At 42.0% G+C, this 27,682-nt stretch overlaps 2 protein-coding genes and 1 long non-coding RNA gene across 21 annotated transcripts in view; 2 read left to right on the top strand and 1 right to left on the bottom strand.

The window, feature by feature from the left end:
• Positions 1–20,404, bottom strand: part of LOC109534337 (serine/threonine-protein kinase MARK2) — a 25,992-nt gene extending 5,588 nt beyond the window's left edge. For 2 of the 19 annotated variants that reach the window (XM_048669352.1, XM_048669356.1), the window contains exons 1-14: positions 9,572–10,001; positions 8,203–9,327; positions 6,282–6,527; positions 5,730–5,950; positions 5,220–5,364; positions 4,842–5,104; positions 4,211–4,391; positions 3,984–4,152; positions 3,365–3,406; positions 2,944–2,955; positions 2,681–2,851; positions 1,576–1,723; positions 898–1,044; positions 522–707 (exon numbers count right to left, since the gene is read on the bottom strand). In XM_048669352.1, the coding sequence (XP_048525309.1) occupies positions 522–707; positions 898–1,044; positions 1,576–1,723; positions 2,681–2,851; positions 2,944–2,955; positions 3,365–3,406; positions 3,984–4,152; positions 4,211–4,391; positions 4,842–5,104; positions 5,220–5,364; positions 5,730–5,950; positions 6,282–6,527; positions 8,203–9,318 (3,047 nt within the window). In that variant the 5' untranslated portion in view covers positions 9,319–9,327; positions 9,572–10,001. Of the gene's footprint in view, positions 1–521; positions 708–897; positions 1,045–1,575; positions 1,724–2,680; positions 2,852–2,943; positions 2,956–3,364; positions 3,407–3,983; positions 4,153–4,210; positions 4,392–4,841; positions 5,105–5,219; positions 5,365–5,729; positions 5,951–6,281; positions 6,528–8,202; positions 9,328–9,571; positions 10,004–12,645; positions 12,874–13,222; positions 13,394–14,853; positions 15,051–17,765; positions 17,898–18,150; positions 18,265–20,269 lie in introns of those variants that run through there. The other 17 variants (XM_019899987.2, XM_019899986.2, XM_019899985.2 and 14 more) reach the window with 17 other exon arrangements.
• LOC125505479 lies at positions 15,337–18,266 on the top strand. The gene is made up of 2 exons (XR_007282203.1): positions 15,337–17,389; positions 17,440–18,266. It is a non-coding gene; the product is annotated as an uncharacterized LOC125505479 (long non-coding RNA).
• A 709-nt stretch (positions 20,405–21,113) lies between the features above and the next one.
• On the top strand, positions 21,114–23,927 carry LOC109534340. Its single transcript, XM_019899988.2, has 6 exons — positions 21,114–21,791; positions 21,946–22,157; positions 22,214–22,360; positions 22,410–22,497; positions 22,556–22,781; positions 22,834–23,927. Exons 1-6 carry the CDS (start codon positions 21,749–21,751, stop codon positions 22,955–22,957), a joined length of 840 nt encoding a protein of 279 aa, XP_019755547.1. The 5' UTR covers positions 21,114–21,748; the 3' UTR covers positions 22,958–23,927.
• The last annotated feature ends 3,755 nt before the right edge of the window (positions 23,928–27,682 follow it).

The raw sequence follows: 27,682 nt of genomic DNA, 5'->3' as shown, positions 1-27,682 counted from the left end.
TTTATAAATCGCAATCGAAGCCAAGTATCATACTTGAGGCTCGACTCATGCTTGAGCAACGTTTATAAATACGGTCCTTCGTGTTCAGCATTAACGCGGCCACATTTCAATTCGGATTTAATGCAACAGCCAGACAGTCTTGAAGATGTCAAAATATCCGAGCCGCATGACTATTTATTTAATTAAAATTTGATAAGTTAACTGAGTGACGGTTTTTTGGGTGAAGTCAATGGCAACCGCACATTAGGCCCCATGTTCGAGCCAACCGTGCTCAATATCATTCCCACATAAAGAGAAAATGTCTGATCCCATATTGAGGCTTTGACCAGGTATTACTAAAAACGCGATGAACCGATTTCAACTGCGTTCGAATTGCATCATGCGAACGCCCCCGTACCTGGACAGCACACTAAAACTAGCAAATAGGTAGCAGTTGCAATCAAGCATCAATCCCAAACACTATTGAGCGCGCCCGGGCCATAAACCAAGTCGCCCCATTCCCCCCTCAATCTTTCACTTACCGTTTCGTGAAGCTTTTGAGGCTGAACTTGGCGAAAAACGACTGGCGAGCATGTGTGGAGTCCCCCGGCGCTCCCTGGGCGTACTGCGCCCGTGGGCGCGTCTGGCCCGAATGGAAAGTGCTGCGGGACGAGGTGTTGCGAGGGAAGGCCTGCTGTCGCGTGGCTGCAGGCGAGGCGCTTGTTCGACTACAAAAATCCGCCCATTAGCATTATTCAAAACCTCCAGTGACGGAAGCAACAAAAACAAAACCAAAACTTGAACTTTCACTTTTTTCAAAGTCACAAAGTGGGCTTTCTGCTCTGAAAATGACCAAACCGAAAACACATTGCAGCAAATAACCAAGTCAAGCAACCAATGCCGAGCACCTACACCTACCTAGACCGTAAGGGATCGTTAGCATTGGCAATGGGGGTTTCGGGGGGCGCGCTACTGCTGACCGACGCCGACTTGACGTGGCCCTTAGCGACGACCGTCGACGGCGCCCCACTTCTTGTTGTGCTGCCGTCCCCGTTCGGTTCGGAGCTGCATGCGGTTAGCAATAGAAAGAACAACTGATGGTTACTTTGGTGCTAATCAATATGTCTACTTGATCAGGAAAAGACCGTCAGTCTTCTACATGGGTTAGTAATAGAGTCTACTTATACATCTAGGGAGGCGTTTCTGTTAAAGGCATGCTACTGGGGGCAATACTCTTGTATGTACATGTGTTGAAAACATCGAAAACTTTGACGTGAACATGATTTTGGCGTCACTCTTTTTCAGCTCTTATCTGGGGGTATTTGGGCAGTTCGGATAAACATTCCAAGTACCCCTTTAAAAGGACTGACGCCGATTTTGAATCAATCTCTACATCAAAACACGTCCAGTTGCCGATGTTTAAAGCTCCTCTATACCCGTGGTTGTACGTGATCATCACCCTCAAAACCCTGTACGACCGTGCCTTGATAAATCATGGGCATTGAGTGGCCCAACAGTGACCAAAATAAATGTTGTCACCAATTAGTTCCCAACATTAAAATTCGCTCTATAAAACAAGTAGAATAGAAGACTCACCTAGGTAGATCAGCCGCCAAGTTGGTTTTCTCGGTGCTATCCGACTTGCCATCGTAGCTGATGGTCGACCTACGACCCACCGTGGTCCCTAAAGATAACGTCGTATTCTTAGATACAGTTCGAGCCCTAGCCGAAGAAGCATGTACTCCTAATACGAACAAAAATAAAACGGGTGCTACAACACTAAACATGGAAACGGAAAATACGACAAAACAAAACGAACAACAAGAATGAAATGTGTGAGGTTCAAGTCAACGTGAGACTAGAAGAAACAATGCACTGGCCATTCGAACGAAACAGAACTCAAACTACATTGTGTGTCGTTCGAGTGTCCAGCAGAATAATTTGGAAAAAGCTCGAAAAGACTGAGGACAGGTTGACAAAAGACAGACATGTCACAACAACAACATAGAATGAAATAGAAGAAACTGTTCTACAATTCGCGAGTTCAACTACCGGGGGCGCTACAAAACGTAAACATTACTCGCCAATTGTTAACTGAAAAAATCAAGAAAGCATTGAAAATTTCCTGACATCTCATATTTTAACCTTTGCTTTTAAGTCTATAACATAAAACAATTCGCAAGTTAACTACCGATGGGGGCGCTGCAAAACGTCAAATTACTCGTTACCGAGTGACAGTTGAGACTTGTCTATATATTGGAGTTGGTAAACAAGAAAAACGTGAGTTGCAATTGTAACAAAAATAAATGTGAATGAATGAATTGGATAAAAAAACGAAAATGAAAAGCTTGCAAACGTTGATTAGAACAAAACAAATCACAATCAGATGTAAACACCAGTGTGACACCAAATGTCACCCAAACAAAAGTCAAATTACTAGTTAACTTGTAGTTATAATTCTAGCCACCAGGGAGCGTTTGGACTTTTAAACTCGCGAATACATAGACACTTCAATATGTTTCTATCTGTTTAAAGGCTTGCAAAAGCTGAGTAGAACTAAACAAAATAAGTCACAATGGCATCTAATCAAAATAAGCGTCTAATTTTACTTGGTCCTTTGAACTCGCGAATGGAACTGATTGAAGCTCTTCAATAAGCAAAGACCTTTTGGAAAGCCGTTGCAGGTACCATCAACACTTACTGTTTTCCGTAATGGTCTTTGGTTGGGCGCTGGCCGGCCTGGAGTTCAACCGAGCGCTATTCTCTTTAATGGTGGCGCTGTCCACCGTGTTTTGCCTCTTGAAGCCGCTCTGGTGATTATTGCTTTGTGCTGTCGGAGTCTGAGGCTGCGGCCCCGCCCTCAACGTTTCTCCTATAAAGTATCCAAACACCATCAGCAATCGTTATTCAATCTATGCCAGCGTTGCTCCAACAAAAGCAAACAATTTGCACACTGCTACTTACCTATGGTGCCACCTGGAAAACAAAAGAGAAAACAACAGTTAGGAGAGTTATATTGTGTAGCGACCTCTAGTGGAGAGTATTTCAGGCAATGTCTTTCAAATACAACACTATGCACTACATACAACGCTAGATGGCTGATTGCTGCCAAAAATACTCTCACCTCAAAAACCACAAATCAAAACAAGCTCAAGCATGTCTAATTAATTACAACTGCATCGCAATGTTCGCTCACACGCAGAGATGTTAATTTCAAGCAACTCGCTAACAACTCGGCAAAACCATGTAAGAATTGAGACCGTTTTTGGCGACAAAACCCACCAGAAACCGACCTCAAAACTTAAAATTTGGTTTTGTTAGCTGGACTGGTTAGTAGAAGTAGTAGTAGTAGTAGTTACGCGTAAATTTTGTAAACTTGTTTTACCTGCCAGCGGTAAGGGAGTACCAAAAGCCAACCCCCGCATACCTAGAAAAGTTCAATAACACTTTCATTTATCACTCAATCAAATCAAATACTCTCGCGGAAAGACGCAGACAACAGACAAAAAAAAAATGTTTAACTTTGGCACTCGTAATAGAGCAGAGTGCAATGAAATTGCAGGACAAAGCTGTTTGAACACAAATATTTATGCATGTCAATGGATAACTGCTTTTGAATAAATCTTGAATTGGTCCTGGATAAAATACCGGTAAGCACCCAGTTGTTATGGCTATTATTCCATAGATGGTTATAAGCCTCTCAAACAAGACCTTCTGAGTTATAATAGCATACTATTAAAAAATAAAGTTCAGTATTAGTCATAATTGCATCATAACGCGGTAATTCAAGATGTCCAGGCAATTTTAGCAGAAACATCCAGTTCATCCAATCCAAATCCAGACTGCATTTGAAGCAAGCAACGACATCAAAACCATTGAGTTTTTAAAACAGTTGCAATTAAGTAAGATCCTGTAATACATTGCAACACAATGTGCTGCGCAGAGTATTACAGGAAATCGTTGGCGGAAAAGCGTTAAACGGCCAGACCAATAAGCAGACTCACCTCCACTGGACGCTCTCCTGTTCGGTTTCGCATGCGTGGCGGAAATTGACCGATGAACGCCCCTATGCGACGGACTTTGTGCTGTTGGTTGGGCGGCACCCGATTGCTGTTGCCCCGCCATGTTCCGAAGCGACAAACTCGATCCACTTCGACTCCCATCACTTTCCGGCTGGAAGCAAACACAAGACGATTAAATCCAAAAATGTTTCTCTCGCACACGCTCTCACGTCTATGCTCTTCCGGCCCAATAGGAGGTACGTTGCGAACGCATCGTCGTACTTTTGCGTGTCCAACGAGTTTTCGACATCGTACCGATTGAACCCCAAACTGACGAGAACTTCGATCCGTTTCGGGTCGTTCATATCGGCCTCGGGTTCCACATATGGCTTCAGCTCGTCATTTTCGTACCTGGAAAAGTATCCGCTTCGTTAGTGTTGAATTAGTGACTTTGTTATGATTTTTCAGTCCTTCTTGCATGCATTAGTACGGTGTGGCCCAACATTAACTGGTTGTACTGTCAAAAATTAACACTAGTGCAAATGGTGAGACACGTGCAATTACCTGAAGGAAGCACGGTAGTCGGTAAATGTAAATATATAAAGAGTCTACACCATTTGGAAAGTAGTGCCGAACATTTGACAGTGCACCTGGCCGCTCACACCTACATTATCTACATCGCAAACACTATCTGAAAGTCAAAAATTAGTATACTAAACAATTTCGGATGTTTCCCATTCATGCATTTGTATTCTACGACTAAATCTACCCCAGGTTTCCTATTCAGACACCTGATCTACTCTTACCAACCAAGTCTAGTTGTACGACACCGATATATGAGCGGAAAAGTAAAAGACTAACCCAACATACCCCTGGTTCATCCACTTGTCCTTCATGATCGTTTCCAGACTGGCACGTTTGGCCGGATTGAGAACCAGGAATTTCTTGAGCAGATTCTCGCAGTCGGTACTCATGTAGAATGGAATGCGGTACTTGCCGCGCAGCACGCGCTCCCTTAATTCGCGCAGCGTCGAACCGTCGAAGGGCAAACTACCCGACACTAACGTGTAGAGAATCACCCCAAGGGACCACACATCGACTTCAGGACCGTCGTATTTCTTTCCCTAGAAAAACCGTTGATCTGAATACTTATATGGAACATAGCCAAATTTGCGAGTTGCTTTGACCCAACCCGCTTTATGCCAATTGCATAATTGATCAAAACGACTCAGTACTTACTTGGAAAAGCTCTGGGGCCGCATAAGGAGGACTGCCGCAAAATGTGTCTAACTTGTTGCCCGGCGTGAATTCGTTTGAAAACCCGAAATCGGCAATTTTTATGTTCATTTCACTGTCTAGCAACAAGTTTTCAGCCTTTAAGTCTCTGAAATAAGGAAAAAATGCGTGCAGCAAGGCGATTTGCAACCACTTCCTGCTAAGGTGACAACGTCCTAGTCCTAGTCCTAGTCGCCTACTTATATCTATGCAAATCTGTTCAATGTCGCCATCGCCAATGAACTGCTTTAGGCAGATTTACATAGACGGGGGCGCAAATTCGCCAGCCTTCATCAAGACCCCACTGGCATTGATTGTTTCCCCGCCTCGACTATACCAATTGCTGAATTACTTAATCAGAATGCAAATGAGCACATTTTTTTTCTGCTACTATGGACCGATTTGCATAAAGTTCAATGAATGGATTAATGATGGGGCGGCGTGTGGCAACCGGTTCGGAATATGTCGCCTTACCTATGAATAATTCTCTTTTGGTGACAGTACTGCACAGCCGAAACGATCTGCCGGAATTTGGCCCGAGCTTCTTTTTCCTTCATTCGACCATGAAGCACTAGATAGTCGAACACTTCGCCACCAGAGGCATATTCCATCACCAGGTACAAGGTTTTCTCGGTCTCAATGACTTGGAACAACTTCACTATATTAGGATGGTCCAGCATTTTCATTATCCTCACCTGAAACAAGCATAAATTCAGTAATTTAATGCGAATAATCTTTCCATGACACACGAATTGAACAAATGTTGTCCGACAGCGGCGCTATTTGTTTATTTAATTTGAAAGCGTGCATATATCATCATTCAATGATTGTTATTCGGCCCGGTTGCAAACAATTTGCGCTATTACATCCGATTAAGAATCATGATTTATCTGTTTGTCACTTGGCGGCACTTATCGTCAGCAACCGACGGAAAATTCCTCAAGTTTTGATTGAAACCGGTTAAGTTAAAGTTGCTGAATTGCGCCGCAATAGTAAATTAAACTCTTCAAGCTCTAAAGCGCTCACCTCTCGGAAGAGTTTCTGCAAGGATCCGGGTGTTAGCTGGGTCTTGTCGATGATCTTGATGGCCACTTCTTTGCCGGTAGGAACATGTTTGGCCAATTTCACCTTGGCAAAGTTGCCCTTTCCGATGGTTTTAAGCAGCTTGTACTTGCCGATGGTGACTTCTTCGCCCAATCGCGGCCGATTTCGACCACTAGCCGATGTTGTGGAATTGCTGCGCCCACCGCCCGATTCTGAGTTGTCATTGCTCTGAAACAACATATTTATGATGAAAATAACATTACGAATTGACTAAGTCCGCCCTATCTCATTTTTATTCAATTAAACTCCCTGTATCTGTCTCTGCTTCTTATGCAGCAGGATGCCTTAAAATTGGAACGCGTTCTAAAAAAGCTGGTACTTCCTGCGTAAAACTATCTATACGCTCGTGCATGGATTTGCAGCATTGCAAATCGCCTTTGTTTTTATCAATGTGAGAATTTGCAACAGAAGATATGCCTTTGAGTGTCGTTTTCATTACTCGCATATTTGCCTAAGCACCAATGTACTGCGCGATAAGATAAGCACAATCAAGTATTATAATTCTATTATTATCAGGGCTTGTCAAAACAAGCGGGATTCTTATTCAAAAACGGTTCACTGGTGGCAAACATGCCAGATTTAGTTCAGATTTGCCAGAAATAACCAAATTGAGTAATTTGGGAAAGGGTCAAGGAAAATCAACTGCTGTCATTTATTCGGAAACCAAAAGCTGGAATCACATAAACCTCCTAAAACTAACCATTTCAACTTAGAAGTTTCGTTGGGCTTACGGCAGGAAACATTGCATTTGTAACATTAAACATATCCGGCATTTTAATATCTATCGATCCTGGTGATCCGTGGGGAATTTACAGCGAATTCCAGGAAAACAAATGCCCCACAACCTTCCCCCAACTAATGTCGGGAAAATGCTAATCCGATTTCTGGATAAAGTAATTGGATTTGGGACGTTTTAGCCGTTCCGAGGCAAAAGCGTTCTAATACAATTGCGGGTTCTACAGCAACAGCTTGTCTGAAAGTGTTTTTCAGACCGCAGAATACACAATATTCCACCTTCTTCCAAGTGGATTGTTTGAGCCGATTTGACTCGTTACTAGCCTTAATTGGCAGACTTATATCGGCCATTAGCATGTCCTGATTAGCTTCGCAATATTTCCCTGATTTCCCACTTGGCATTGTCAGCTTTAAACAATAGATTTCTGTTCGAAACAATGGCATTTCATGTTTGCTTAACGCGTAAACAACCAACGGTAACAGAAAGAAAATCTATATGACCTGGTTATGAGCCGATTGGGCTGCACGTCCCACCCACTTGCTACACGGATTTTTAAATCAAAATACAAAATATTATCAATGCACGCAAGTAGCCATCGATGAACGCTTTCCAATCATTTCGCACACCAAAGTCGTTAATGTCTTATCTAAACAATTCAAACACCGATTAGTCATTATTAATTCACCGTGTGATAGCCGAGCGAGATAGAGATATCATTGCAAATCCTGTATAAAAACCTAGAATTTGATATGAATGAAACGTACAGCAGCTTCAAATCGTGGAAATATTTGAAAAACATTCGGGTAGTAAACGGGGAAACTGAGAGTTTAGCCCAAACTTCTATCAAACACTCTGTATATTGAGGGTTGAAGTTAAGAGTTGCGTTCCCCCTTAAAAACGAGGGCGTGGCACGCTTTGTCAAACTTTTTGAATAACAACTAAAACGACACAAAAAACCCACCATCTGAGTTGTCATTGACAGGCGTCTAAGAAGTCCTTAGATCGCCAAATTTTGAACATGCAGAAATTTGGAGAAATTTCCGGCCGCTTCCAATCAATCCCGGCATTGTAGATGGCAAATAAGAAATGTTAGAGCGCATTCATTACCTTGTTCCGGTCCCTAGACAGTCGGGGCTTTCGCTTCAACGTGACCACATTTTTGTCCTGCACATCACTGGCCGTCCTGTTGAGTGAAGTGTTCTTTCGCTCCTCCGCACTGCGCTCCTTTGCGGTGCTCTGATGGTCCATGCTTTTCCGCTCTTTAACATGTCGCTTGAAATGCGCCTCATCATTATCGTCGGTTTCCACATCGCTAAAGCCGCGCGCCTGCAGATCCTCGATCTCTTTGGAGGGCTTCATCGGATTGAGCAGGCTCTTCGGCGGCCGCAGAATGTCCTGCGATTGGTCCACTTGGGGCACCTTTCTTGGTGGCGCTTTGCGCGAAGGAGGCGCTGGCGCCGGCTGCTTGATCACTTTCTTCACCAGCTCGTCGAACTTCCGCAAATTGTCCTCCTGCTTCTCTTTTTCGTTCAGCTTGGAAATTATGGTTTCCACATTCTCCAGATGGCTCAGCGTGTTGTCGTTGGATCCGTTCGCAACGGGTTCATCGAGGATCAAGTTCAAGGCCACTTTCTGAGGCTGGTATCCATATGGAGCGCTGCCAGTGGCACTGCTGTCACTAGATGGAGTGATGCTGTAGATGTTGACGTCCTTGTTGCGCCTACTAGGCCATTTCAGTTGCCTATGGCCGGAGGAGGGGCTGGTGTTATGGGGAGTTAACAAGGGGAATTTGACCCCACGATCGGGCACGGCTTTATAGCCAATCAGGGCATTTTCCTGTTTGTTGAGGTCATTGGTGGCGTTGCTGGGCATCGCCTTGGGTGTGCCCATCATCTCAGTGGTCAAACTCGGACTGTGTCGGGAACTGGACGAAGAACTGTCCGATTTTTCACCACTTTTCGGCAAATTCCGGTGATGATCCAACGTTTCACGGCACTTCACACTCAATGGGTACTTTTCGTCTTTCACTTCGTGATTAAAAGTGTCTCTGTAGCGGTCACTGTATTTGCCACCGTTCGTGATCTTGTCACGTCGGTCTTTGAGCATCTTGATGCCGATGTCGTGCGGATTAAAACTGGTCCAGCGGTCTTTCTCACTCGGCTTGCCTTTCTGGTGCTGCTGCTGCTGCTGCTGCTGCTCAGAAGCGCCCTGCTCGTGGCTCATTATTTAGTTCTGTTGAGGCAAAAATACTGATCTGGTTACAAGGTGGCGCAAGTCGGACCACAACTGAACCCGCTGCTAACAATTCAAGAAAAGCTGAAGCTGGACAGTTCAAGCTCGCGTCTCATCAGGAAGGCGACGATACAAACACATTTCAACAAACAGACAACTGAACAGGACTATACATTATCACAGCACGTTTTTATCTACGTATAACACGTAAGCGACTATCTGGATTCGCTGAAAACTCATTTACCTGATGCTGGTATGAACACTGCTATTATTAAAGTCATTGCGGCTTTTCTATTGTATCAACGTCGATATTTCCTGTCGACTTAATTAGCTGGCAAACTGTTAATAATGAAGTTCGCGATTAACGTCAAAGTGGATTTTGACACTGATACTGGGCCAGCAATGGGGAGCACAAAATCCACTCAAGAAGGTGGGTCACCTGTTTTATCAGCAGGATTGAGTTTGCGCGATTCCCTCCGATTAGAAAAATCATGTTATCAAAACAATCGACCGATCTACGAATGGCGACTGCCGCGCTATCGAAAAAAGATACCAATGCTAATTGCATGACATATTAAGCGGTCTCAAGGCTGTGCGCTTACCATTGCTTTTCTAATTCCTGCCTTATTATCTCCGCGGTCTCATAAATCGAGGTTTTATCTTTACTGCAACACCTGGCAGTGGTGTACCGCTAAGGTCAATGCATAACACTAGACAAATTCCTCTTTTCACAATTTTCATCTCAAACTATCAACAGCCAATGGCCATTGAGTCAATTACTCAAAATTAATTCTACAATGCACCTCGTATAGTTAGCGGGAGAAACAAGGACACCCATGTTTCCATGACAACGCGTCTAGGGCTCTCCCTTCCAAGCACAGCGACAAACACTGTCAGTGATACACTGTAGGGCCCAATATTGCTACGGGGTACCAAACAAAAATTGGGAGAATTTCAACTTTTACAGTTCTCTAGTGCCACGTTAGACATCCGTGCCCAGATGGCGAAATGTACGCAAAAAACGCATTAATTACTGTGCCAAATATTTTAAACATCATTTAAGCTTGTCGTGATCGAAAATGATCGGCCACATGTACGCCCGCCAATGTTTGAATGTATTTTTTTGAATAGTAGAGAATCTTGCAACTTTTCAATATTTTATTTCGACAACTGAGATTCCTATGAAAAAATAGGTTACTTGATTTGGCAAAACCTCAAACAAAAAAACGAAAATGAGAACCTGAATGCACATCATCGAATGTAGAAAGACCGTGCCCTCAATAAAGGTGACATTATTGTCCCCCTCAAGTGAATAGTAAACAAGCTCCTCAACCCGCCATTGACAATGACTGACGATGACTTTTCATTGAAAGTCACTGTCAACTTCTAATCCCCCGAATGAAAGAGTAATCACGGGTTGTTAAATAGTCATCGTAGATAACGAGCCAGTGCAAATATCAATGAAATGCCATTATGCTCGCCAGAACCAACATCGGTTCGAAACGAAAACAATTAAAACGGAAAAATTGCTAATGATTATTATTGTAGAAGGTTCGGTAATGGTAATGCATGTGTTGCCAAGTTGCGTCATATAAGGTTCTGTTACGTCGCAAGGTCGTAATTGGTTGATATCGGATTATTAAATTGTTTAAATGTATGTTGCATGCGGTGTCTGTTTCATAAGGATAGGCAACCACCAATTAGTTTGCGGCTTTTTGTTATTAAACGATTTTAAAAAATCCGCACGGCAAACCAATGAAAAAAAGTCCATCAACTAACATACTCGGATCTGCAGATGTATAATTCGCTAATGGATACTTTCTTGTGTCAATCTACAGGATATTATTAAAATTTCCGATCAGATCATCCATTGTTTGTCGATAGGCGTAATTAGACAGTGCGATGTGTCATTGTTGCCTAATAAGCAGCCGAATACCCAATGAGCGCAAATAATGTGACTGAAACGAACGAGAGCATTTAGGAAAAAAATCACTGCAACTTTGATGTTTTTTTTTTCTGTCTAGAAATATAATCAGTTTTCAGACGGTTGCGTAATAGAGAGCTCCAAGCCATTCCAACCGTTTCCGCTCGATTTAATGAAGTTTCCCCCGACAGTTACCCAGTGAGATACGACGCCTATTTATAGTCAATATGCTAAAGGAAGCTACCTGTCGAATGCGAACCGACCCGATACTGGGGCAATTTAATTTAAATGTTTCCAACTCGAAACGAAATTGATAGTGCGACAATGGAAATGTTCCTCGAAAAGGAACGTCGACTAAAATGAAGCTAGAAATATTTAAAGCACTGCAGTTGCACAAACATTTAGTAAACCTGGGTACCTCAGTACGACCCTGGTGGCATCTCGTCCTGCTTTCGACGGATCAGGGTTCCGACGGAAACCGAACGCACACCCGACGTGGCACGATCACGTACTCTTCCTTCAAAAGACAGGCCCGGCTTTGCACAGTTTCAGAACATCCGCCCAATTCCAATTGAAACATCCGCCAAATGAAAACAACACAGATCAAGGATAAATAAAAATTAAATCGCCTTCATTTCTTCAAACATAGAAACACATCCGGCCGATGTTGGGGGCCCGATCATCATGGAAACCAAAACGAAGTTTACTGGGGAAATTGCCGTTTTCAATTTAGCGCAGACGGCTTGATTGCTCCTCCCGTGAGCAAAATTCAATTAGTTTTTTCGCTTGCACAACGATAGACGAGCAGGAACGTGGACAGCAAACTGGTGCCCTTTGAACTTTACAGTGCTGCGCGATAAAGCTGCCCGATTTATTAGAGTTTGCCGAGCCGATTTCCAGATTATTACGTTCAGTTTCCCCGCCCCAAAGGTCGAATCGTTCCAAATGCGGAACGGCAAATAATCCGGTAACTTACACAGAAAACTTGCTAACTGCATTGTTTGAGCAGTGGAAAGGTGTGCAGGAAGGATTCAGAGAAATGCTGCAGTGGAAAAACACTTGCAACATTTTACGCTATCGATCCTCCAAATTTAGCTCCTGCAATGGGGAGCTAATGACATTATTCCGAATGTGTTAAATCTGTTCAAATTCTCAAAAAACTCTAAGCTGCTAGTAATTAATTAAACTGCCCTTGTATTTCCAGCCGGAATGACAAGGAGAGCTGCGTATCCATGACGACCCTATATGTTGCTCCCTCTCACATATTGCGACCAAAACTAGTGAAGACTGTTCGACTAGGCAGGTGCGGCTACAGGGGCACGGCGAAAAGTTAAAACTCATTCGAAATATGAGATTCAAAATACACGGGTGGATAATTCTGATCTATGAGCTACCTTTTTGTTTTTTCCAATTCCTGGTCCAACCACCACAGGCACGCCATCTACCATGTTGACCACAAGGCCGCCACTATTTCGATTGTGCTGCGGATGCACCACGTGATTATGGTGATAGTGATGGTGTTGCCCTTGGGGCGTTTTGATTGGTGGTTTTTCGCTCTGTGCCGCCGCCGTTGACTTGGAGCGACGCAACAGACGCATCATCTGGTTTTTTATGTTAATCGGCTGCAGGAAACAACAATGATTGGTCCCGTGACCAGGAGGTTGTAAGCGATGCGAGCGAAGAAAGATGTTTCCAGGCATAAATTTAATATCGAAATTCCGAGGAGAACGGTCCGATATGCTCCAAGCATTGTTTACCATCAGCAGTTTATGAGGTTGGAAAGGGTATCAAAAACCCATTAGATTATCGCGCTTCGACTTAGGTGATGGAAGGTCAATGTTGCCTTCAAATTCCTTGATGCACTGATATGAAACGGAAACATATTTCTACGTAAAGTGCGGCTTGAGTGGAGTAAACTGGAAAAAGCAGGTGAATTTCCCGCATTATCCAGTTCAGTGTCCAACAACCCACCTGCTCTTTAACGCTGTACTGTGGCTTAATAGTGCTGACTTGTTTCAGCGCCACCGCCGCGTCCAACTTACAACTTCCCAGCGTGGAAGCCTCAAACATCATTTAAAGTGCCGTAAAACCTCGTTTATCATTGAATTTAAGGCCGCCTTAACTTCGCACTGGATCAAATGCCTATTAAACGCATACAGGCTTAGAATGAGGTGCGCAAAGTGAGCGACTACGTTGACTAAAAACAGTTAAATGTTGGATTTGCCCGTGATTTTCCGACGCGAGCGTAAACAGACGTTGGTCCATCCTGTATGAATGTCATAAAAACAGATGAAGAATATATATTCTTGGATTAGAGTAAATATTATTGAAATCATATTAAAACCCGCCGGTTTTCCAGACCGCAGAACTATTCTACGTCAATTTCTAACAACGTTGATCGTTAGAACGAAGCCCAGTTAAAGTAATCCAAATGAAATGTACATAACATTCCATGTAATCGGCATATTTCATAATATCTTGCTTAAGCCGCGAAACCGCCATAATAAGCCACTTCTGAATGGCCAAACAGTAAAATTGATCGCATAAAACGACTAATTAAGTGTAGGTTTCAACTGGGTCGGCTATATAGAATATCATGCACTACTAATTCCCATGTGCGGATTACTAAAAATCACTATTTTGATGCGAGTTTCTAACGGTTTGCGGTTCCATTGTTGTGTTTTTCAACAATACGCAACGTGCATCGTCCAATGCGATTGTCCTGTCCTTAATTTGCTCGCAAGGGCAGTTCCCAAACATGATCAAAAGTGCGACGAGAAGAAAAGTTTCGGGGATGTTGCACGATAACACACTTGTTCTTACATTCTACAGGCCATGGAAGAAGTGCATTTTCTAAGCATAATGTGAAGGTCAAAGTTGCATTACAATCATGCACTATTGATCGACTGTAAAAAATCGCCATAAAAATGCTCAACCAGTCGACAAATGAGTCATTAAACAGCTGCGTGGTGAATATGCATCAACATCAACAGCTAGAAACAACATGATATGCTTTTGTTTATTTATTTTGCTGGATGGGCTTCAATGGACTCACTTTTGCAGCAAAACAGGTTTATGACGGCGAAAAACAACTGAACTTGTTCTCTTCAATGGCAGCTTTTATCGCGAACAGCAAAGGTCAACGTCATGCCTCATTAGACTGATAGTGCTCAACGCGTAAGCCTCCAAACCCCAACGCAACTTTTTGTCCAATTCGTATGTACATACATACAGTGCGTGTCATTTAAAAACATTCTGTACGGTATTGATGGCATGCAAGTGAATTCAAGAAGAACTGACTGTATGTGTACGAAAGCGGGATATTTCCTTCCCAAGCAATCTTACAGTGTTTAAAAATACCTGCCTAGGTACTACAGCCGGAAAACCTTCAAAATATTTACTTTGGCGCACTCGAATGGATTCACCTCGCTGGTTAAAACCAGGCGTTGTTCCGTCAAAGTAAATACAAATCCCGAAAGAGAATGGGATGCCAAAACAGGGCGCATTTTAGCTGATGACTAAAATACACGGACATTGAAAACTAGGAGAAAAAAACCAGCAAATCCAACATTAACTCTAATTTAGCCTTAAACTTAGCGCACCATCAACTCTAAGCTCTTACGAAAATGGCAAATTGAGCGTGAAAAACTCTTCACCACAACACTGAGCTCCTAAAAAACCAGCACCGATCCGAAGAACGTCCGCATCCGAACCGGCCGAACACAAACTAGTTTCTCGGGAGGGTTGGAGGAGTAAAACTGGATCGACGCCGCACTCCTGCGGCAAAGCCAACGCGACTGCTTCGTGCCTGCAGCAACCGATTTCCAACTTGCCGAAACGCGCGCAAAACAAACGACGCAAAATGACGGTTCACAGCCTCCTTTCCACCAGCCGGGTACATAAACAGCAGCCAAAAAGTCCTCAACACCCCAATTGAGGTCGCACCGAAATGGGGTTACCACCAGTTTACCAGCAGTACGAACGATGGAATGAGGCTGGGGCGAAAACCGCATACAAATGAGGTACGGGCGACCCAAGAGGGGGGGCATTGTTGTTGAAGAACAATAAAATAATCTAATTTTAAGTTCACAGTGGCTGAATGTAATCAGTATTTGCCTAAAGACGTGCAAACAGGTGTAGACAGGCAAGTCCAAACACAGAGGCCGAAAAAGGATGCGAATTGATACGGCCGTGAACTATAGGGACGAGGTTATAATTATTATTTTTTCGGGGAAAAATAGCATAACCGCTGCATTGCTCTGCTCGCTAAGTGGGGCGAAGCCCTAGGCAAACAATGCAAGGATTTCAAGTTGAAACGGGAGAGAAATTTCTGGGAAAACCACCGCTGAGTGGCGATCAATACATATAGGTGCCATGAAGACCTGACTAGTTTCATCTCTGATCTGTAGATGGCAAATAAAAAACGTCAGAATCACGCGCTCATCACAATAAATCAACTTGGCTAAGTCAAAAATCCTCCCATGTGGTCGTTTAGCACACACTCAACGTCTTAACAGCGCAATCAATTTTGACAATTCGGTAACATTGAAACAATACTGGTGCCATGTAGGAAGGTTCTGTTTGATTTGCGTCAATTATTGCCAAAAACATTAAGCTGGCGAAACTCTTATCGCAACTGGTGCGAAGGCTGTTACCAAATTGTTAAATAATAATACAAATCGCATAAAACTGGGCCAACCAGGTGAATTAGAACTTTGAAGATCCCTATCCCTAAAATGATGATAATGATCTCATCTGCTTTACCTTAACAGGTAGGCTGACCGATAGAGACCAACCAATCACGTGCCATGTCATGCACGTCGTACATTAGTTTGGCATGACAGTGACAATGACAAAGGGCTTTGACGTGGCTCAACTGAAAGGTAACCGATATGGTAGTAGCAGCAACCTCGAATGCACCATACACATTTCTAACGGAAGTTTTGCACAACAGAATCAGCAAAGTGTACAGGCTTTAGTCGCTAATTAGCGAATAGAGGTCATAGTTGGCCGGTATGTGTAATAGCGCAGACCTTGCCCGAAAGTGAGCGCACTTTTTGCAATATTTCAGTTAATTACCGTGGGGGAACAGGCGCTGATTGGTGTTGCGGTTTCCACAACATAAGCCACGCCAGTGTTACTTTCAAATACCAAAAAAGTTTTTTTATTATGGCACCAGGACATTATGGTGAATGCGCCACTATAATGTTCCGAAAGGAACAGCGTTTACTCCATACAGGGCAGGCTAAGAACAAAAGAAACGAATTAAACGAAAAAACTCGATACTACTTCTTCCTGCGACATTAGTGTATATTTCCGAAGGTCATCATTCATACATTTTAGATTACATCGAACAACATCCACGTGAATTATTTCCGTACCATTAACTTGGGGTTGACATTCTAAATATAAAAGCTACAATAATCCTATAAATAACTCGGAATCGAATGACTATCAAATGCGATTGTTTAGTCCAAATATATACATTATCTTATGTTTAATTTAAAAAGTGGGCTTGGTTGAGAAAGCAAAAACCGACCATATTTCCCGCCGTCATCAAGAACAAATAGAACAAAAAGTGCAGTTATTGCTGCGAGAATAATTTACGAAAAACTCGACCTTCTTACCACTTATCACTGAGCAAATAGACATACCTTTCTGCCAGTGCAATAACACGAGCGACTTCGAACAGTCGCATTTACGACTAAACATAACTCAGTTATTAATAAACTCAGTAAACTACTAATCAACTATTTACATCGGAAAAACAATAGAAACTCCGAAAATAATCCGTAATCCCAATCAATACTGGACATTGACGCATTCATAACTTATTTTAGGTGAACGACGGTCGTCCATAATTGAAGACCGTCCATTATGTATTACATGTACCGGAATTAGTTCCAAAGCCTAACGACAAAAAGGGATTAAATGCGTCAACAACAACGAATTGCTGACGGAAACCAGCGGCATGTGGATGGTCTAGACTCTAAAATCCCAACTACGACTCGCTAACAAGGAAACAGTTGCATTCATCATTCCAGCTAAACCGAGTCAAAGCAATGGAGGCGAGAGCCACGCTTTTTTCCCTTTGTTCTATTTTTAGCTGGTTTAGTACAAGTAATGTCCAAGTTCCAGGTAAACAAGTTGATCGATATCCGATAGGTTTGATCTATTATTCAGTCCAGGAATCGAATCTGCGGAAACCATGGATGGACGTACGGCAGGAGATTGAAGCGAACCATCATCGCCCGGGTGATTAATACAGGACGTCCGGAAACTAGACCCACAGAGTATCAAATCTATTAAGACGATTTAGCCTTAGTTCTTCGGCTGTTCGTCTAGTTTCCGGACACTCCGCATAATCATCCTTCCTAAAGAAACAACTTAGAAACTAGACATCGACATATCGGCAGTGGCAACTGGCAACACAAAACCTGCCACCAAACGATTCCCATAACCAATCACATAAACTGATGTGGTATCGCAAAGGCCCCAATCACAAAGCGCTCACCTTATTGGTGGAACTGGCGTAGTTGTAGGGCCTGGAAGTCTTCGTAGCAACAACCTCGCCGGTTGCTTTCGCTGGGACTTTAGTGGACGCGATAGTGGTGGATTCGGGGCTGGTTGTGTTTGGCTTTGTGACCTGAAACAGAAAAAAACAATGCTCAAAACGGCCCCGCTAACTGAATTAGCAAATTTCACAGCGCGGCCTTCATTCATTAGATGCCTGAATAGGCCACACTAATTGACAATGCCGTTAAAATGGAACCCAGAAGGAACCAAAGCGGAAGATCTAATTGGTTCCAGTTTGATAATGTTGCTCAATATTGCTTGAAAAGTTTGTATTAGAGAGGTAAGCGCGCTCCAAGTTGGTACCTAATTGGCCATTGGCTTACCTCCAAGCTTTCAGGAACGGTCTGAAGAGTCGATCGCATGGCTGTCGACATGACGATCTCGACCGGGCCGGGATGGATGTTAAAGGAGCGGTCGCGCCCAGCACTTCACATTACCTAGAACAACAACAAAAACATCACCATTAACATTGTGCATCTATACTAATTAAAATAAACGTCCACAAATTCATTGCAGACAGGCAAATTATCGGTTGCATATCAAATTTGCGGAAATAATCGACTGGCGTGCTCCAAAAACCAAAACAATGCCAATGAAATGGGTCGCCAAACTATAAGTGCCCACATGTGAATGTACGTTGTTGCTAAAAATAATGATCGAAAGTAGGGAGACCGTAGATGAATCATAAACATCTTAGTTCTTATGTGCTTACACACACCTGTTACATCGACTCCTAAAATACTCTTAAATTAGTAACGATGAGGATACTAATCCGCGCCTGTAGGTTGAACGACTTGCATTAGTTGATTGAAAGCCGGTAAAGGGCAAGGCAAAGGTCAGCCCCATTCCCACGTAAAACTGTTTTCCTGAAAAAAAGGCCTATTTTCTGCTTTCTATGGATGGGGATAAAGACAAGATTTAAGGTTTTTGCGGACGAATTGTAGTGCGAATTTGGGCCTAACTATTCGCTACCACGCATACATAGCAAGTTCACAGTTGTGTTCGATTAGGGCGACACATGTATGAAGACGGTAGCCATGAGTGCTAGTGAAACGTAAGGACCAAACACCAATTGTTTATTGAAACGAATCGTTTTCCATAAGCAAAGTGCATCCACCAGTTCTTAACATGCTCGACTCGACTAGTTGATAACGAAACAATCGGCGATCGCTGGTCAATTAGACCTTCCTTTCGAAAAGTGGTGAACGCTTATCTATGCATATTGCCAATTACGAGTTTCAAGTAATTGAGTTCCTGATTGTTATGTCGTTCGACGAAATCGCGTTATGACACTTTAATTGGCTGTTATTATTTGGACCACACCGTTCCGAGGTGTGCCGCTATATCACGTTAATATGCAGTAGCTAGCAAGCCCCACTTTACGTACAAGGGGCCGTTAAAAGGCAACAGTATTTTATCGATTTCCAACTATAAGCCGCAGAAAAAACTGTTAATTAGCTTAGTTTAAGCGACCGAGGGCATTAAGAATTAGTACTTGATCAGGCTCTTTCTTAAAAACAACAACGCAGGCAGCAGACAGCGGGGTCCGACCACAAAAAGTTAAAATAATACCACTTTCACAGGCAGGCCCTAAAGCGTGAAATTTTGAGGTTGTCTGAGTGACAAATGGCCCCACTATAGTGTGTTGCATCTTTGTCACTCATGCACCCTTATGCAAAATAGAAAGTGATGATGAGATCAACTAAAATAACAAAAAAGCTCGCCGGGTGTTGACAAACCACTTTCAATTGTTAAAAGTAAATCAAACAGAACACAGAAGGAAAAATCTATCAACGTCGATCAAAGTGTACATAAGTAATGCCTCTTTACACTAAATCACCTGTAACATAAATATCGACCACATTATCTGGTAGCAAGTTTCGATTCTGGTTACCAATAAACGTCCTTAGGCAAAGCCATATGAAGAAACTTCGACGTTCGATGAGTCATTTTGTGATATCTCTTTTGCCAAGGAATACCTGCCTGTGCAGACTGTACAGGTAGATGAGATTAATTTGAAAAAAGCAGCCATCCGGGGCTTTTAAAGGCGGAACGGGAAGGGAGCCAACTGATGTTTTGTTAACAGAAAGGCCCTTGCAAAGTGGTGGAATAATGAAAAGCAATGAATTTCTAAAGACAAACGGTTTCCTTCAAAGATATAGGGTTGACCTCTAGCGCACCAACAGAAAAGAGCGATAGGAAACATCAATAGTAAACCTTTAACTGATTAGCTGAACTGGAGCGATTCGGGGCAAAGGCCCGAAGTTTCGAATTTCCTCTTGCGCTAATTTAGACAATTTTAGATATTTCTCTATATTTACGGGCCAAGTGAAAGCTGTGACAGGAGCACACTTTTCGACCGAGATTTCGCTATTTCCGTCCACACTAGGTACTAAACATGAAACCAAATACATCCTTATGTGCATAATATCATTGACTCACCCATAAAATCACCCTTTTCACTAAATTTTGCCTAAAAATTAACACACACCTCAAAAAGCATACTTTCAGAGTCTCACAAGATGGCTGGGCGAACAGAACTTTGCAACGTTGTCGGCGTGATGAATCGTGGCCGAAATGTCAAACCATTCATTGCGAATTCATTATTTAAATCAGAGTAAACAAACATCAAAACCGAAATAATCAACCGGGAGGTGGTTGAGGCAAATTTTATAAGCTAAATTTTAAAACAGCTTCACATCGAGCTGTACTTGCTCTAAGTTTTACCAATGTTGCGTTTTGCCAGTCGAAACTGCCACTTTGCTAACGCACACAAGTATAATCAGTACAACTCAAATGAGTAAACCTATCTAATAAAACTGAGGTAAATTTTGAAAAAATCACCCAACTCGGAACATTCACAGAAATCAAGGGCCGTCTGGCAAGCGCGCCCTGAAGCCAACCGCTGTCTGACCGATCACGACCAGCCTTTGTCGGCGTTTTCCCCCAGCCCGCGATGCCGCCCCTAGAACGTACGTCTTAGTTAGGGGCAAACCAGCTACGTCATTGGCTAGGTGACAGGAGCAGGGGGCGGCTGCGTGTGTATTATATTTTATATCAATTTATCATCAGTTTTTCGATGGCTAAACACAATGAAGCGCCCTAGAATCAACTGCAAGCACTAGACTCGGTCAAGTCACTTGCAGCTAGGGCCTGGATGAAGCCTGTTTCAAGCGATAGGAAATACACTTTGGTGCATTCGCCAAAAGATTCAGAACTGTAAGTTGTAACGAAAGATTGTTAAAAAACACACTATAAAATCGATTAACGCGCTTTACTTGTGAAGAAAACACACAAAAGCTATTAACTCCAGCTCAACATATAATGGAATTTACATGCAGAAGCAAATACTCATTTATCACATAACGCGCAATCCTATTAGGGAAAAAACCGGAAATCATCCCTAATACCTATTGATTGGTAGGGCAAGGATAAATAAAGAGTGATCCTGTTGTCGCACTGCATCAGGTCAAGGTGATATCTGAAATTGGGAACAAAAGGGCTAAATGCCCCAAGAAACGAGCTCGGAAAGCCAGAAAGACCGGCGGCCTTCCCTAAGTAACACCGCACATAGCAAACCCTCAAGCCTCAAATTGATGACATCCCACTTCGGGTCGACTGCTTATTTGCTGAGGGAAATAAATATCGCATTAATGAGCAACAGGCTTTCAGGCGTTTTCTCAACGGCCTTTGGGCTCTAAATCTGGATTCACATCGTCTGATCCACAAGGCTGGAAAAGCCAGCATCAATGAAACTCCCATCTCCCACATTGGCCCTAGAGAGCCGCATGCGCCCCCTTATTGATATCGAACGAAGGGTTTTGCGTGGGAACTTAGAATGGCCGATATCCGCCGTCAAATGAGCGTCGCGAGCGTCCAGTCTAAACGTCCATGTGGTCTTGAGCGGTTCTGACCCGAAAAATGGCTCGCTTTGTGGGTGTTTATTTCCAGTTTTTCGCCCTATGTAAGTGATGGCTTTCTAAACGGTTGGAAATTATGTAAAACACACACTCAATCTTGGTCTTTTTTTACTTGTAACAGGCAGCCTCAGTGCTCTCTTAGTTGGCTTTATTAGACAAGGTGGGCATTTCAAGGAAAGTCGTTTCCCTCCTTTGCAGGCATTTCACTATCAAGCCTGGTAGATTCGATCGACCTTGCCAACAAAGGAACCACAAGACCTCGACTGAAAGCCACAGTGGCCCCGCAAGTAAGCGCCCTCAATGTGACGACGAAATCGCCGAAAGAAGACAGTGGAGTGGCCATATACAGAGTGATCAATCGGAAAACTGACACCACCTGCATTCTGTTGAAGACTGATGCCGTCGTGGAGGTAACCAACGAGCTCGCTTAAAGTTTGCTTTGAACCCCACCGCAAATCTGCTTTAGGTGAAATTCAAGCTGCATGGCATAGAAACGCAAGCAGATTCGTTCATTCCAGAAGACGCCATGGTGGTAGGGGAGTGCGATCAAGAAGAATCAGTCGTCATGACCATTGTCTGGCCTGGCTACAGTATTACAATGGCTTTTGCCAAGGTAAGGAATTAAATCTCTAGTTTTTTAGCTATTTTTTTTTCGATTTTAGACCCCCGGGGGCGAGGTTTGGTTCTTGAAGAACGTGGCCTTGACTGCCAGTGTCGACATTCCTCAGTTCCATGGAATAAAAACGCGAGGTAGTCCCCGAATAACTCACTAAACGATTTGCAAACTAGATATTTTTGGTTCCCCCAGATAAAACCTTGCGATTGTACAACGAAAGCACGCTTGTGCCTACGCCGGTAGGCAAATCGTATCTTTGCGAAGAAGTGGACATTAATTTGAAAACCGACCCGGCTGATCATCCTCCGAAGGATGTCTATGGAACCCTGTTACTTAGAATGCTTCAAGTGCAAGCCTTCATGTACAAGAGCGAAAACTTCTCCACATCCTTTCAGTGCAAAAACGTTCGAGGATTCAGGTAGGGCGCATTCACCCAACCTTCCAGACAGTTTGCAAATGTTTTTTTATAGAAGTGAAACTACCCCTATCGCTGTGGGTTCCACCCTGGCAATAGTAGCCTTGGCTATAATAGCGGGATATGGCGCTTTTCGGTACTTCAAAGTGAAGAACGTCCAATACAACACCATGGAATAGGGGATGGGTTCCAATAGGTTCCGCATAGCAATACCATTAGTAGCAATAGTAAGATACTTCAATTGCTGATTTTTCAAACTCCGCCGACCAATCGATTTCTTCGCTACTTTTTCTCTTCCACTGAATCCAACTTTTATTGAAACATATTTTTTGCAGAACGAATGGTTGCTATTTTTTTAACAAAAAAGTATTTTAGCGAATAAGTAAAAAAGCGTTAATGACGAGTTAATGAGTATTTGTGACTATGAAGTAATATTCTATAATAGGTTAGAAAAAGTTTTAACTTTTCAACTCTCTTGTGAGATAAATGCAACTTTAAATCTTTTTTGATTTTATCAATTTGCCTTTTCAGGGCGCAATTTTATTCACATTGCATAAGGGCACTTTACAATAAATTTCGCACTTTCTAGTGTTATTTTAAGCTACACAAGCTCGAGCTAACGAGGTTGAAATCTGGTTATACCGGAAGAATCATTTATGCGGATTGAGGATGGAGTGAAGTGAACACTTCTTGTAAATCTGTAGGTACTTGGCTGTAATTGTGTCAATGAATACCTATATATTATAATTAATTAACTCAGTTATTTGTATTGGAAACAACTAAGTATAAATATGACATTTATGTGATATTCCCATTCAGTTTTCATGGGCAATGAATGGTATTAACGAGCACGCGTTTTCTTACTTACATTTATATATAAAGTGCTTCGACGTTGTGATTATAGGGGAAGCTCGATGAAATTGCAACATTTTTGTCATACGCCATGGTCTGTCTTCCATAAAAGTTAATTACGTAGTCTAGTTACGGGAGTATTTAACACTAATTTTAATGAATAATAAACAACGTTATGTATTAGAAATTAATTACACCACATACCTAGAACATTAGTTTTGTTCGATCCTTATTATACAATATAATACGGTACATATCGAATGTATAAGTACATAGGGGGTAAAAGTCTTTAAGAAATTGATTCGTTTTATTTGATTTCTGTAAAGTCCGGATCTGGTGCTCAGAGGGACAGTCCATCAAAAGATGGGAGTTGATAATGTGCATTGTCAAGGGCTTAAAGGCCTTTAATATGCGTCACTGGCGTTATTGATGTCGCAACTGTTGGACGTGTTGATTCGGATTAGTACGTCTATCGTCTAACGTGCATTTCCAGATTACAGAATGACACGAATTTTATTGAGGAAACCTTGGCAAACAGAAAAATATTTGTCCAGAAGCGAACAGACCTGGGAAGATGCAAGCCACAACGTCAGAAAGAAATTATTTTACACAACAGCCTTAGATACCTACGGTACGGTTCCAAGCGATGACCGGGAAAAAATGGAATAAAAACTGACTTCATGAAAACTTTGAACAACAAGAAATACAATCAGTGTGCCCTGGTTTTCCAGACAATTCAGGCCCAGAAGCATCAAGCAGAAATTGCAACTGCATACTTTGAAAAACCCTCTAATGCAATAACATGTTTGCTGGCTCCAGCCCATCCCTGTAAATCCAGATGCTTTATCCCCATGTTTCCATGTAATCCCGTTGTAACCTGAGCCGGCGCATTGTTCGAAACCCCGTAATGTCGCAAATAATCTTTTTGTCGCCCCATTCGTCTATCTGTGATTGTTGGTCTTTTACAGGCGTTCGACAAAGAGCCCCACTTGAAAAGGTGCGAATTTAAATTAATTTCCATCGTTTAGGGGCTGAGGGATGTTGTTGCGTTCGACGCAATTGCCCAATGCGATTATTGAAATGTGTGGCAATTGGGCTTGAAAACGCCACTTCCTGCCGTTGTTGTTCGGAATGAAAATGCTGTTTTTCAACAACAAAAAAAAACAACTTCGTACACAAAGTGAATTTTCTAGACCGTGGGAAGCGCTGATTGTAGGTTTTGATGCGCCTGGCGCTCTTGGAAAATCTAGTATTACGTCGAAAGTCTCGAATTAAATGTGCTGATAACACGATTACGGCATTAAAAATAACAATAACACGACGGCAACAGTTGAGTTGAGTGGATATTACGTGCAAGCAAACAAGCTGCAAAATGCCTGAAGAATCTCATACGTTCGTTAACTTGCTGAAAAAAATCACCATCAAGGGGATGATGGTAGTTTTACATGTGTAGGATCAATGGCAGGTTCACATAGGTGACTGCCCACATTAACCTTCGCCTTTAAAGGCCATAAATAACCGAAATTTATAGCCATCTAATTAAAAGAGCTATACCGGGATTTAGCCAGGCGGAAAAAAGGCATTTATTTTAACGATTTTTGCGTCTTGTGAACGATTATTAAAATAGTTTCGAATTTGATTTATGAGAACAGACCGGAAATTTTTTGTGTTTTTTTTTTGGTTACTCCATTTCGAAAGGGGCAGTATCACAAAAAAACGCGCAACAACCCACACTACCTACAGATGCGACTGAAAAGGGATTTTTAATTGGCTGGTGATCAAATGTCAAAATATGCCTAAACTTGCAAAAAACGAAAAGGAATGGTCGGTTTTAAACGAACTTCCCCCAAAACCATGCCATTGAAAATGTAAAAAAACCGTTGTCTTTTTGACAACTGCATAGTTTCGGTCCATTGATTGGGCCTGCCAATGTCAAAGCTTCCAGTGCCCTCTTGAAATTGTTTTCTAAAAAACAATAATAGGGGAAGTTCTAGTAAAAGTGACCAGAACATATTTATATGAACGCTTCACCAAACTATTCCCAAACCGATTTTCATCAAATAGTCTTTTATTTTATCAAAGTGTTATTTATTTTTCAACGTCTACTTGAGTTGTACCGTGAAAACCTTCCAAAGATTGACGAACCCTATTGATTTTGTCCAACTGATTAATTTTTATAATTTTTTCAGCAAATTTAATCGCGATTGAGTAGGCAAATGTTCGAAAATTCCAGGAAATTCGTAGAATTAGACGTTTTTTTTTAACTCGTTTTCCTTTTCAAACACTGCCCCCAAGTTGATATTTTGAGTTTGCGACATTGAGTAAAAATAAAATTTACGGCAAATTCAACACGTAAATTTTAAGCGTTTGGATACGTATTTACGTCCAAAGTAGGGGTTAAATGTTTTTTGGAAGATTTCAACCCACAAAAATTAAAACCTTAGCCAACGAAGTGACAAATGTATTTTAAGGTAATGATTTTTTAACTGAATATAGATAAAAGGCAAATAAATCAAATAAATGGGCAGATTATTGGGGATACAGTCTGGGCAGTGGTAAGAAACAAACTTTTCAGCTACCAAGCTTTCGACAATTTTGTTGTTTGTCTCCTTCACGGCTACAATAGTTTTTATGAGCCTATGGAGTTAAAAACTTCGAGATAATATAACATTTTCATGACGTCACATCTCATACAAGGAAATTAAAAAGATGATTTATGACCTTTAACTCCATAGATTCATTGTAGCCATCAAGAAATCAAAAATAAAAAATGGTCGAAAGCTTGGTTGCTTTTTTTATCTAGTTTCTTACCACTGCCCAGGCTGTGGACAAGACTGTCTAGTGCCCCAAGACTATTTCCCAAATGTATTTTAAGACAAGAAATAACATTTTTCCGAAAAAAAGCCGTAGAAAGCGGCAAAAATAATACCCATAAAATAGACTCCAGTTTACTCAAACTATCATCAGCCAGTTAAACTTTTGAGCCTCCGGCTCTTGCTTTACGAGATTCCTGTTATCCTGCACCTGTGCGTTACTAAGGCAACGCATCCCAACCAACTAAGGGCGTATCCTGCAGGAGCGCGGGGTGTCCTGGATAATTGAAATGATTGCCGTTCCCGAAGGATTTAATTATAGGACGGATGTAACGGGATCGCTACACGATAAATCACGAACATTAACAGATTTTTCATGTGTAATTAGGGTTTATTCGGTGTAACAGCCCAATTAGGATCGTTATCCTTGCTTTGTTCGAGCAATGATTGAAGGGATGACGGCTGAAGCGACGGTCCAGCTGTAAAAAGTACCAAAACCACCCGAAATGTTATCTTTTAATTTTTTAGAGCTTTTGTGCAATTGAACATGCCTAGATCGAATCCTACCTGAATCTCTCTTAATCTTTACTTGTCAAGAGGCTTTTGCCACTTCACACAGTAGCTCCTTTTGCGGATTAGACCCAAAACCGTATTTAATAGGGCTGAAAGATCTCTTTTGAGTCGCTTCCGATCGAGGATTTGATAGGTCATTTCCCAGATTCCTTTAAGGTTTACAAGTCATTGAAATTCCATTAAAATCAAGCAAAATCACAACGATTTTCGCTTAATTTTTAATACAGGCAAAATAGGACAAAACCTTAAAAAAATTTAACAGATTATTAAATAATCAACCAAGTTGGGAGTAATTTATAAAATCGGTTTTAGAGGTAATCACTGCTCTAAAACTATGGCTGAAAGCGTGATGAAAATGCTTAGGTAATAACTAACTAGTTTTGCCAATTTAACCACTAAAAACGCATTTTTTTCAAGATTTATCGACGAAAAACCATCTCAATAAGACGCTGGAATTGTAACTGTTCCACTAATCGGCATTTTAAAAAATATCTTCAACTAAAATTTGTAAGGAAATTGTGAGTATCTTCAGCAAGTCAATCTAAAAAGTTCAACAAAATCAGCAGAACTTTGCCAGGTTCGGATCCAGCTTTAAAGTCAGGGGGGGTTATGTAGAAAAAATACAGTCTTCTGTTATCTATGAAATTAGAAAAATGATCGTCGTTT

Source organism: Dendroctonus ponderosae, unplaced genomic scaffold (genome assembly GCF_020466585.1).
Source record: "Dendroctonus ponderosae isolate FM_Combo_2020 unplaced genomic scaffold, Dpon_F_20191213v2 Dpon_F_20191213_8, whole genome shotgun sequence".
In the NCBI taxonomy this organism is placed as follows: Eukaryota; Metazoa; Arthropoda; class Insecta; order Coleoptera; family Curculionidae; genus Dendroctonus; species Dendroctonus ponderosae.
Note: the sequence above shows the minus strand (reverse complement) of the source record. Positions and strands in the feature narration are given on the sequence as shown.

Bases quoted from the DNA above. Each gene is read 5' to 3' on its own strand.
- LOC109534340 (XM_019899988.2), top strand. From the start codon at position 21,749: ATGGCTCGCTTTGTGGGTGTTTATTTCCAGTTTTTCGCCCTAT. The intron at 21,792-21,945 runs GTAAGTGATGGC...CCTCCTTTGCAG, and splicing joins TTTCCAGTTTTTCGCCCTAT to GCATTTCACTATCAAGCCTG. The intron at 22,361-22,409 runs GTAAGGAATTAA...TTTCGATTTTAG, and splicing joins TTACAATGGCTTTTGCCAAG to ACCCCCGGGGGCGAGGTTTG.